Genomic DNA, 12,550 nt, shown 5'->3' with positions numbered 1-12,550 from the left:
TACAAGATTGGAATGCAGAGACTCAAATATTTGAAATAAGATTTTTATCAGGGGGAGTAAAATACCCGCTATACTCTTTTTCCTTTACTGAGGTTTTTTCCACATGATTTTCCTTATAAGGTTTTTAATCAGACAACTAGTTATGTTTATTACTAAATATGTGTACTCTTTTTCCTTCACTATGAGTTTTTCTCCACGGGATTTTTTCTAGTAAGGTTTTAATGCGACACATTATCTTTTAATGAACATCCAAGGGGGAGTGTTATGAATATATTATATTATAGATGTTCATTTAGTACTCCGTTATAAATAAGTTTCTTGAATAAACTTATCCATATGGGACTCCGCCGTAAATATATTTATCTATTTAGTACTCTATTGGAAATAAGCCTCCTGAAGAATCTTATTCTTTCGATACTCCGTTATGGATAAATATTACCCCTGATAGAAGATTATCTATATCTGGTACAATGAGCTTATTCTTTCGGTACTCCATTATGGGTAAATATTACCTCCGGTATAAGATTATCTATATCTGGTACAATAGCAGCTTACAAGCAGCTTGCACAGCATCTTGCAGTAGCATGTTCCTTTCTTCTATAAATAGAGGAGATTTCAGTTCATTATGTACATCAATTTGAAATTGAATAATATATCAGTTTCTCTTTATACTTGTCTTTACTTTACGGTCTTTATTTTATAACACATTCGAAGATATAATTAATTTAGTGGTTAATGAAGTAAAATCAAAGTCTCGAAGATCTGTCCATCTATCTAACTTGGTGAATATAAAATTGTTCGATACCTGTATTAATGAAAGGTAATATATATCAATAAAATAATTGAAATGCATATAAGGTCGCAAAGACACCATCCGTATACGATAATTAGGCCAAATACACATACAGCCCATTCAACTTGGTCTTATTTTTTATTTTGGCACTCTATCTTAACCTTGTTCCATTTTGACCCTCCAACTCTATTTCTTATGTTTCACTTTAACACAAAAACTAAAACTAGTACAAAAAATATAGCGCGTGTGTATACACAAATTTAAGGTGTAATAAATATCCAATTAAATGTTGCCACTTAATTTTTTCATCCTTGTCAAACGGGTCAATACTAAAATATCCGACACCACTGTATTTGGGTAAAATTAAGTCCGCTTCTTATTTACACAAGAAAATGACAACATTGAAAATGAAATCTGAAAATTGTTCACGTATATTGTCAAATTTACACCCATAAAAGCGACGACCTGAATTTCTTGGTGTCCATGATACTTTCAGTTCAACTTGAAATCTGCAAGAACAAATCCATTCCATTATGAAATAATACTTTTCTTTAAGACATAGATTCACTTCAAAATTCAAGATTATATGAATTAAAACCACACCAAAAAATTAATCAGAATAAATAAACGAACAATAAAATTGTAAAAGTTTGAAGTTTTCTAGACGGCCAGATATGAAATTGACAGATGAAAGCTTTGGAACTTTGAGAATGAAGATGGGGCAATAGTGAATGAGGAAGGTAATAATGGAGATGAAATAAGGGGAAGTAAGTTTGGGGATTAAAAATGGGGCAACAATTATTTTATTACTATTGAAGGAATTTTGCCAAATAAAATCTGCTTCACGCGCCTACCAGGTGAGCCAATTCACACTATGTGACTGGTCAACTTTCACGTTAAAATAAAAAATAAAAAATAGAATTGGAGGACCAAAATTGAACAAGATTAAGATAGAGTACTAAAATGAAAAATGGAGTAAAATTGAACGAGCCATATATATGTATTTGGCCAAATAATTATTATAGTAAGCATAAACAAAAGGAAAAAAGGGCATGAGGAGGATAAGGTTGGTGTGTCAGTAATAGTCATGACTATAGGGCAACTTTAGTTTGTGGTGTACAACTTTATTCACTCATTGCATGTGTATGGAAAAAAGGCAAGAGCATGAGACAAGCATATATCAACTGTGTTTTTCTTTTACAGCCCACACGCCCTCATTTACCCACCACGTGCTTCTTCTGCTTTATTAGAGCCAAAAGCCTCGGTCCCTCAAGTTTGACACAAGCCTACCTCTCCATGATATTGGGGTCTCTCCTTAATGTCTTGTTCACTTAAATTGTAATATCGTACCTACTACCTAGTATTTTCCTTTTCTTGTATATGATGGGGGTTCAGGATGAGGAGAGTAGACTCAAGTTGTAGTCCATTGCAGATATTATTTTAGTTATATGATTCCTTTCACCAGAAATTTGTAATTAAAACATTGCAATGTTATACATAGTCTTTTCCTTTTCTTGACGATGGGGGTTGAGGAGATTTGGTTTACTGTCCATTACAAATATTTTTATTGTTATGTGACTTTATATAGAAGATCTGTATATACAATATAACAATTGTTTATCCGAAAAATGGATAGAGTTGAATTTGTACGTAGTTCTAAGGGTATGCGGTATAACTTGACACAAATCGTAAGAGTAAATAAGAATATCGAATATTGACTGTAAGGATGAAAAATAAGCAAAGTTGAAAAGAGGATGATTTATGGGTTAAACACGATGAATTCTTATGAAGCTAAAAAATGATAATTCTTCAATATGGGAGTGTATGATATCTGAGTTACAATGTATGCCAAAACTTGATCCTTTACAGAAATATAGCCATCCCTCTTACAGTGGAGAGATCCTACTTTAGATATAATTAAAAATACATAGTTGGGAACCCACGATAAATCAGCTTTTCCTTAATTCCCACTAGATTCTTTCCCTTAGTGCGGTTGCAACGGCTCTTGCCTACGAGCTCTATCTTGATCGGACTCGGTATTGGTCGGTTTTCAGTTTTAGAGCTCGATGCGGGTTTGGGCTCGATTTTGACGCGGGGCCCAGTATTAGGCCAGTATTGGTTGGCCTTTGGCCCTTAAGCTCGATTCCACCACTTCTCATCATAGTTCGATTTGGACCTGAGCTCGATAATCACTACTAGAAATTCGGTAAAAATCGACCAAGGTTGGTCGGTCAAAAAACTGACCAAAGATGGTCGGTTTTTCAAAATATTTTATTTATTAATTTGTTTTAACGAAACCGACCAATTTTGGTCGGTTTTCTTTGGCGCAAAAATGCGAAAAACTATTTTTGAGTCCCGCGAAATTTATTTTTCAAGAAACCGACCAACTTTGGTCGGTTTTTCAATTAAAATAAATAAAAATTAATATTAAAAAAACCGACCAAAATTGGTCGGTTAATTCGTCTGGTCATATTAAAAAATCGACCAACTTTGGTCGGTAATTTTATTTTTTAATAAAACCGACCAACTTTGGTCGGTTATTTTCGTGCGAAAATACAATTAAAGAGTATAAATCAAATAAAAGACAGTCTTAAAACAAAATGCACCAATGGTCTAGTGGTAGAATAGTATCCTGCCACAGTACAGACCCCGGTTCGATTCCCAGATGGTGAATCTTTTGATTACATAATTAAAAAACCGACCAACTTTGGTCGATTTTTTTTGCAATATTTTTTTTTGAATTTAATTGACCGACCAACGTTGGTTGGTAATTTTCGACCAACTTTGGTCGGTATGCCTTTCCGACCGTCAAAATACCGTCCACACATAAATGGTCGCGTTTTGGTCAGTAATTGGCCATAACCGACCAACTTTGGTCTGTTTGTTTGGTCGGTGTTTAGCGGATTTCTAGTATTGAATGACTTCGAACTCGGTATTTGACATGTCCCTGAAAACTCGAAGCTCGTTTGTGCCTTCTTCGGATCCCATCTCGATATTATGAAGACTTTCTTCGGTCCATTATGTTCCCATCTCGATCAGTCGTACGAAAGCCGAAATCAATTTCGACCGTAAATGTCTACCAAAACATTACTCTTTTCGTACAAGATAGATAAATAAATCACTTTGTAAAGTTATGTTTTTCTATTCAAAATCTAATTGAGCATAAGAGAAATTTCCTCTTGAGAGACGTATGAAAGGAAAAGGAAAAATGCTCAATGAGATGACAATTACTACTTCCGCTCGTGTATTATCCCCCCCCCCCCCCCCCCCCCCCCAAAAAAAAATTTACCATTACAATTCCGACGTACTAATGGAGTAGTAACTAAGTGATCTTTAAAAAATAAAGGATAATTTTGACAAATATTATTATTATTATTAAAGTTATCAAATATCTTTCTTAAGCAGTATGCAAACACTTTATAAAAAAAATAGGTACTACAGTCATGAGGGAGTACAATGTAGCAAACCTTATACCAATAGTATTTCCGGTTGGACAATTATTTTCTTACCTTTCCCATAGGATTATTTGACTATTCTCATTAAATTTCCTCTCATTTTTTCGATAAAAAACTCGAACCAATGCTCTATTTCACTGTAATCATAACAATTTGCATTTAATGTTTATATGCATTTTAAGGAATGATAATTTTAGCAGAATTAATTTCAAGCGTCCTTTTGAAACTAGCATAGGCTGGGAGTGAAATGGCTCAAATTCCAAATATATTCCAACTTTGAAACTGATGTCAAGATACTAATGACATGATTTTAAGTAGTATTCTCCAAAAAACTGATGTCAAGATATACTAACGAGATATATTTTTTTTTAAAAAAAGGACAAAACGCTAATAGTAATTTACACATATACTAAAAAATTTAAGTGAGCGGAAAATTTGGCAGACTCCACAGAAGAGATTTCATAGACAAATCCTCAATACAGAATTTTTCTATTGGATTGATTGCACTTGTTACTGTAATCTTTAATTATATTACATACGTATAAGCAATAATAAATAAATAAAATAAAACACAACTCTATCTATCCATAATTTCATTCACCATTGTGTTTGATTCCCTATTCATCATCATTCCACCAACTTTTCAAAGGGGCACGTGCTTTCTCTTCATAGTACTTTTGATAGGTCTGCTTTTCTCTACTTGCATTGTATTTTGTTTTTATAAGTACCAATTCAATTCTCTTTGGATATTTGGTGTTTGCGTTTTAATGCTTTGGTCTTTTTTGACATAACTTTGTCTTATTTATTTATTTATTTATAGGTTTTGAGGGCTAAGACTTGCGCAGTGGTTTCAACCAAGATGGACATCACTCTGAGGCTAATCAATGTGGCATTTTTCTTGCTGTTACTCATATGGTTTTTGGTACATCTTTTTCTTTTCAAGAAAAATAGAGGTGCAGAAAAAAGGCAGCCAACATTATTCAGCAAGATTACAATTTTATTGAATTTGTCAATAGCCCTTGCTTACTTGGGATTCTGTTTCCATGAATTCTGGAAGTTGAAAACTTTTGTGTTTGAAGAGTCTGTTTTTTCAGTCATGACATGGAGTCTGTCAAGTGCAATTGCAATCTATTCCTTAAACAGAGAGAAAAGGTGGCCATTATTACTCGTTATATGGTGGGTCTTTTCAAGTATTTTTGATATATTATTAGTCTCACTTCATCTTCTCAACCATTATAATATTTATACAAAAGCCCCACCTTTTCTGCCCAAGACAAATATAATTGATTTTGCTTCCCTACCACTGTCAATTCTCCTATGTTTCAATGCCCTGCCTAATTGTTCAGCCAAGAAATACAATGAAATTGAACAGCCATTTCTTCAGAAAGAAGTAAATAGACATGTTTCTAAGCATGATGATGCATTTTCTAATGCTGGCATTTGGAGCCAACTCACATTCTTGTGGCTTAATCCACTATTCAACAAGGGTCATGAGGAAAAGCTGAGAGTAGAACACATACCTTCAATTCCTAATTCTGAGAGTTCCATTGAAGCTTCTTCTTTGTTGGAAGACGCGCTTCGGACAAAGAAAACTACTGATTTCTCCCTCCCTGATGCCATACTCCACATGATTTGGAGACCACTTGCCTATAATGCACTCTTTGCAGGTAATTCATTACCCAATTAAGCAGACAATATTTTCTTTTGTGAGCGAAAACTATTATTTCACTTGAAATAAATACTCCGACTTCAAAATCCACTATTTCAAGTTGAAGTTGAAATTATGAACAAATGCCTTGTAACTTGGTGTGAAGTTATGCCCAAATGCCTTGTAACTACATGCTTCTGTTTTTGTTTTGCCAGGAGTCAACACAATTGCATCCTATACTGGTCCTTTCCTAATAACAAGCTTTGTAAAATTTTTGTCTGAAAAGAAAGATGATTCCAATTGGCAAGAAGGAATGACTTTAGCCTTCATCTTTTTCTTTGCCAAAACAATTGAGTCACTGTCCCAAAGGCAATGGTACTTTGGAGCTCACCGGATTGGTGTTCGAGTGAGAGCAGCTCTGATGGCATTGATATATAAAAGAACTTTGTCGATCAAGTATGGCGGTACAAGAGATGGAAAGATCATAAACTTCATCAATGTTGATGTTGAGAGAATTGGGGATTTCTGCTGGTATATTCACGGAGTTTGGCTGCTTCCTGTTCAGGTTATACTTGCCCTGGTTATCTTGTACAAGAATTTGGGTGCTGCTCCCTCTGCTGCTGCTTTTCTTTCGACCATATTCGTGATGGTAAGCAACACACCGCTTGCCAATATGCAAGAACAGCTCCACTCAAAGATAATGGAAGCGAAGGACGTGCGAATTAAATCCACTTCAGAGACCTTGAAAAGCATGAGAGTGTTGAAACTGCACTCATGGGAGTCCACTTTCTTCAAGAAGCTGCTTCAACTTAGAGAAAATGAGAGAGGTTGGCTTAAGAGATACCTTTATACATGTTCTGCTGTGGCTTTCCTCTTTTGGGCTTCACCAACACTAGTTTCAGTTGCAACCTTTGGTGTCTGTATCATGTTAAAAACACCATTAACATCAGGAGCAGTTCTCTCAGCACTAGCAACTTTCAGGATACTACAAGAACCAATCTACAACTTGCCCGAACTCATTTCCATGATTGCACAGACAAAGGTTTCAGTTGATAGGATTCAAGACTTCATGAGAGAGGAAGATCAAAAGAAGTTAACAAGCTATCTTACTCCTTATAATACATCTGAAGTGGCAATTGAACTTGAGCCAGGAGAGTATGCTTGGGGCACAGATGAGTCGAAGAAATCAACGATTAAGATAACCGAGAAAATCAGGATCATGAAAGGGTGGAAAGTGGCAATCTGTGGTTCAGTGGGATCGGGAAAGTCAAGCTTACTCTGTAGTATTATGGGAGAGATTCCTAGGATTTCTGGATCTAGTATTAAGACTAATGGTTCAAAGGCATTTGTACCACAAAGTGCCTGGATTCAGACGGGCACTGTTAGAGACAATGTTCTTTTTGGCAAGGAAATGAATAAGGCTCGTTATGATGATATCGTGGAACGATGTGCTTTGAAACGTGACATTGAGATGTGGGTTGATGGAGATCTAAATTCGGTAGGAGAAAGAGGCATGAACCTAAGTGGTGGACAAAAACAGAGAATTCAGTTGGCAAGAGCTATTTATAGTGATTCAGACATCTATATACTAGATGACCCTTTCAGTGCTGTTGATGCACAAACTGGAGCTCATATGTTCAAGGCAAGTACTACATCCTACTTTTATCGATTTTTTTTTTCCAGTAATCGAGTTGCTCTTATTGATGTGCTACAACCCTTCATCATATTGCAGAAATGCCTAATCCAACATCTACATAATAAAACTATCATTTATGCCACACACCAGTTGGAATTTTTAGATGCTTCTGACCTCATCCTGGTAAGTTGAAACAGTTTTCAGCTATTGGTTTTTGGTTGCTTGATTTAAACTAGACAAGTATATCTTAGTTTTGCTGCTTATCTGATATGCTTAGGTAATGAAAGATGGTAGAATTGTTCAGTCAGGAAAGTATAATGAGTTGATTACAGACCCTGATGGTGAGCTCCTAAGACATATGGTGGCTCACAGCAAATCGTTAGATCAGGTGAACCCTTCCCAAAAATGCAGCTGCATGGCCAAGAGTAAGCATCAGAATAACCAAATTGAAGTCGAAGAGAGTTTTGAAGATCTGACCTGTGACAACAAGATCTTAGGAAGAACTGAGCAGGAAGATGCAGTATCTGGTCGAGTTAAATGGCAGGTCTACTCGACTTTTGTCACTTCGGCATACAAAGGGGCCCTTGTACTTCCGGTCCTTCTATGTCAAGTTCTCTTCCAGGGATTGCAGATGGCAAGCAACTACTGGATTGCATGGGGAACTGAAGAAGAAGGCAGGGTTACTAGAGAGCGATTGATTGGAATATTTGTGCTGATGTCAGGGGGAAGCTCTTTTTTCATCTTAGGAAGAGCAGTTATGCTGTCAACTATTGCAATTGAGACTGCTCAGAAGCTCTACGTTGGGATGATCACATCAATCTTCCGAGCGCCCTTGTCATTCTTCGACTCCACTCCTTCCAGCAGAATTCTGAATAGGGTGAGTGTAGCAGCTGAAATGATCTATATGGCTTAAAATATATCTATATTCAGTTTTAAAAACATGAGTTTCTGGTTGCATCCATTCGTAACTTCATCATTTTCTTGTTTGTCAGTCTTCTACAGACCAAAGCATTGTGGACACAGATATTCCGTATAGATTGGCTGGACTAGCATTTGCACTTATTCAATTATTGAGCATTGTTGTCCTTATGTCCCATGTTGCTTGGCAGATCTTCTTTCTCTTCCTTCTGATACTTGCCATCTCCATGTGGTATCAGGTAATCAGAAGCTCAACCTGAAGTTACTTTTGTCCCCATTCACTTTTAACTGCAAGAAATTCACTTTTTTACTGAGTGCAGACTGAAAGAGAACGAAGCATATTTCTTTTAACTAAATGTTTTGTATCACTGCTACATTATAATACAAACAATGAGTATTTAATTCTCAGAAGTATGGTCTTAGTGCTAATGATACAATTCTTATTACAGGCATATTACATTACCACTGCTAGAGAACTGGCAAGGATGATTGGCATTCAGAAAGCTCCAATCCTGCATCATTTCTCTGAATCTCTCACCGGTGTAGCAACAATTCGTTGTTTTAATCAGGAGGACCGATTCTTGAATAAGAACTTGAAGCTCATTGATAATTATTCTCGTGTTGCCTTTCACAACTCTGCTACAATGGAATGGCTTTGTGTTCGAATCAACTTTCTCTTCAATCTGATATTCTTCTTTCTGCTCGTCATCCTGGCAAACCTTCCACGGAAGGCTATCGACCCCAGTAAGCTTTTTTTCTTCTCCATTTCTATTTCATGAATCCAACTTAATACATTCTGCTTCCACTAGGCCAAAAATGTCAGCTTCTCTGGTGGTGCATGAATACACATAAATACTACTCTTAGATATAGGAACTAATGAGAAGCAAGGAAGTCAAAATTATACACCTGAAAATCTCTGAATTTTTTTTTTTTTCTTTCTTTCACATGTTTCATCTATTTTGCAGGTTTAGCAGGACTAGCAGCTACCTATGGCTTAAATCTTAATGTTCTCCAAGCTTGGGTTATATGGAACCTTTGTAATGTTGAGAACAAAATGATCTCAGTGGAGAGAATACTTCAGTTTAGCAATGTTCCTAGTGAAGCCCCACTGATAATTGAAAAGTCCAGGCCGGAACCCAATTGGCCGCTAAAAGGAAGAATCGAAATGAAGGATCTTCATGTGCAATACAGCCCTGATCTCCCAAGAGTACTGAAAGGTATAACGTGCACCTTTCCGGAGGGAAAAAAAATTGGTGTAGTTGGAAGAACAGGAAGTGGAAAGTCTACTTTGATCCAAGCTCTGTTCAGGGTTGTGGAACCATCTGAGGGATGCATTCTTATCGATGGAATAGACATTTCTAGGATTGGTTTGGAAGACCTAAGGTCTAGGTTGAGTATAATACCACAAGATCCAACTTTGTTCCAAGGAACAATTAGGACTAATCTTGATCCGTTACAACAACATTCAGATCATGATATCTGGGAGGTAATGTTCTGCACTTGGAACCTGTTTTGGCTTAGCTCTTTACAAGTAGCTGAAAAACACTTTGAAGTGTTGAAGCTAATTTTATGAATAGTTGTTACGTGTTTTATAGAAGTGTTGAAACTATCAAACTAATAATAAACATTCTTTTTCTTAATTTCATTTGAGAGGGTATGACTTGGTAACTTACTGTTAGAATGGTATTCATATTTCAGGTCTTGCACAAATGTCATTTAGCTGAGATAGTGAAGCAGGATCCACGGCTTCTTGATGCACCAGGTACAAATACTAGTTTCCACGTTTATCTTGCAACCTATAAAAAAAAAACTTCAGAATACATAGATAATCGTAAATGGAAACAAATTATCTCAAATTAAGATCAAGAATTTGATCCTGCAGTTGCAGAAGACGGAGAAAACTTGAGCGTGGGTCAAAGGCAGATTGTGTGCCTAGCTAGGGTGTTGCTACAAAAAAGGAGAATATTGGTACTTGATGAAGCTACTGCTTCAGTGGATACAGAGACAGACAATGTCATTCAGAAAACTATAAGAGAAGAAACATATGGATGCACAGTTATAACAGTGGCTCATCGGATACCCACAGTCATCGATAATGATCTTGTTCTAGTTCTTGGTGAAGGTAAAGATACAGAACCCAGCACCACAAACACTGAAAAACAGCATAACCAACTAAATTAGGTGTACACGTTAAGAATACTGTAACAGTTGAAATGATTAACTGCATCACAATTGTAGTGGCAGAATATAAGTGTAACCATTAACCTCCAACGGGCTAAGAACTCAAAAAGATGAAGACATAGAACAGCTGAGAATAGACACGTTGTACTATTATATATTGCTGACAAAATCCATGTTGTTTGATGCAGGAAAAATTCTCGAGTTTGATACTCCTGACCAGTTATTGAGGAACAGTTCTTCTGCATTTTCAAATTTGGTGACAGAATTCTTGCGGAGATCATCCAAGGGGTAACTGAAAAGCATAGCACAAGGCACTTCTGATAGTACATCTAGTTTCTAACCTCTAAAGGAATGACTGACCGATTTAATCTGCCAATATTGATGTGGCATTGTACAGTACAGAATCACAAACTGAAATCAAGAAATAGAGCAAGTTGAGCAGCTATAACTGGATTAATTCAATTACTATACAGCAGCCACTTCTACAAGTACATACTGTTTCTAATAACTGAACCAAAGGTGACATGAAATCTGTAGGATATTTACAGTGGTTATTCTTAATCCTTACCTCATTTTGTTGCTGTACTACCAAAATGAAAATCCATGCATTTTGTTGCTGTCTCTCTACTCTCTTTCTTGTTATTGCCCCCCCCCCCCCCCCCCTCTATATATATATATGCATTTGTATTCTTATTTGTATCTTGTTTGTCTCTGATTGCCAATTTCCTTGTTAATTTTCACTCTATTAATATAAACCAAAACCTGCTATTCCCATAGCATCAATCACATTGCTAATACAAATAGTATTATTTCTAGAAGTTTGAATAGGTTTACTTGGAACATCAGTTAGAAACACACGAAACATAGATGGCAAGGACCTACTTGAAGGAGAAAAGAAAAGGGCTATTCTGAAAAAATAACAACTTTATTACACTTTGGCAATCAAATCATGAATTTACAAATAAAATTTCAACTTTCATTTGTAAGATCTTACTTGTTGATGGTAAGATCAACAGAGACCAAAGAAGCTTATATATTATGAGTGCAACTGAACCAGAAAAAAACAATAAAATTTCAACAAATATTAAATTCTGAACAACACAATAATTTTCAAATTACAATGGATTAGTACTAAGAACTTTAAAGGTTGAACCTTTCAAGTTTAAATTGGATACTCCTGAAGAATGATCTCAGTACTATAGGCGGAGCTACAATATTAGGTGCGGATTCGAATGAACCTAGTAACTTTTGCTTAGACCATGTATTTGTTTTAGAAAATCTACTAAATATGTATAAATATTTAATTGCAAATCAGTAACTAAATAAATTATGGATTCGATACCAAGTTCAGAACCTATAAGTTTCAAATTCTAGCTTCGCCTCTGCATTTAGTACACATGTTGCTAGCATGCTAGCAAGCTTGCAGAGTATATGTTGTGATAAGTCTTTCTCACAATTATCTAGCACCCCATCAGATCTTTTATTTTTTTCTTCCCCCCCCCCCCCCCCAACCCACAAAAAAAAAAAAAAAAGAAGCAGAAGGTAAATGTCAAAAATGTGAGACAATGGCAAACATCTAGGAATGAGCATTAGTCATTGGTCATAGCTGTCCAGCTGGTATTTCACAATTTTGATTATCATCTATTGGTGTTTCTAGGAATGAACCAAATTAAAGAAGAATCACACTAACTCGGGACGAGGGGTGACTCAGAGATAATATGGGCCTAAGGCGAAAATAAAAAAATGAGGTCTTAATTTTTTTTTTTGCTCTTATAATTTATCGAAATCTAAAGACGCTATAATCAGTTTCAATTATTGTCAATGTCTAACCAATTTGTTTAATCTCTCTTGTGTTATTATGTTAAACTTTACTGATTTAGTTTTGAAAAATATTTTCAACCGAGGTAAGTGATATAGA

The 12,550-nt window shown here is 35.8% G+C and overlaps 1 protein-coding gene and 1 long non-coding RNA gene across 3 annotated transcripts; one reads left to right on the top strand and one right to left on the bottom strand.

Moving 5' to 3' along the window:
• Positions 1–1,120: 1,120 nt before the first annotated feature.
• On the bottom strand, positions 1,121–5,899 carry LOC117276488 (uncharacterized). The gene is made up of 2 exons (XR_004506747.2): positions 5,769–5,899; positions 1,121–1,302 (listed from the first exon to the last, which is right to left on the bottom strand). It is a non-coding gene; the product is annotated as an uncharacterized lncRNA (long non-coding RNA).
• LOC104095046 (putative ABC transporter C family member 15) lies at positions 4,844–11,253 on the top strand. Of its 2 annotated transcripts, XM_018770392.3 has the most exons (11): positions 4,844–4,932; positions 5,069–5,915; positions 6,112–7,538; positions 7,629–7,715; positions 7,810–8,409; positions 8,525–8,689; positions 8,900–9,194; positions 9,417–9,937; positions 10,150–10,213; positions 10,334–10,573; positions 10,821–11,253. In XM_018770392.3, exons 2-11 carry the CDS (start codon positions 5,108–5,110, stop codon positions 10,922–10,924), a joined length of 4,311 nt encoding a protein of 1,436 aa, XP_018625908.1. In that variant the 5' UTR covers positions 4,844–4,932; positions 5,069–5,107; the 3' UTR covers positions 10,925–11,253. The 2 variants fall into 2 exon arrangements, with proteins under 2 accessions (XP_018625908.1, XP_070047720.1); XM_070191619.1 differs by lacking the exon at positions 4,844–4,932 and having other exon boundaries at positions 4,997–5,915.
• Positions 11,254–12,550: the final 1,297 nt, after the last annotated feature.

The sequence above is a fragment of the Nicotiana tomentosiformis genome, chromosome 12 (genome assembly GCF_000390325.3).
Source record: "Nicotiana tomentosiformis chromosome 12, ASM39032v3, whole genome shotgun sequence".
NCBI lineage: Eukaryota > Viridiplantae > Streptophyta > Magnoliopsida > Solanales > Solanaceae > Nicotiana > Nicotiana tomentosiformis.
Note: the sequence above shows the minus strand (reverse complement) of the source record. Positions and strands in the feature narration are given on the sequence as shown.

Bases quoted from the DNA above. Each gene is read 5' to 3' on its own strand.
- LOC104095046 (XM_018770392.3), top strand. From the start codon at position 5,108: ATGGACATCACTCTGAGGCTAATCAATGTGGCATTTTTCTTGCTGTTA. The intron at 7,539-7,628 runs GCAAGTACTACA...ATCATATTGCAG, and splicing joins CTGGAGCTCATATGTTCAAG to AAATGCCTAATCCAACATCT. The intron at 10,574-10,820 runs GTAAAGATACAG...TGTTTGATGCAG, and splicing joins TGTTCTAGTTCTTGGTGAAG to GAAAAATTCTCGAGTTTGAT.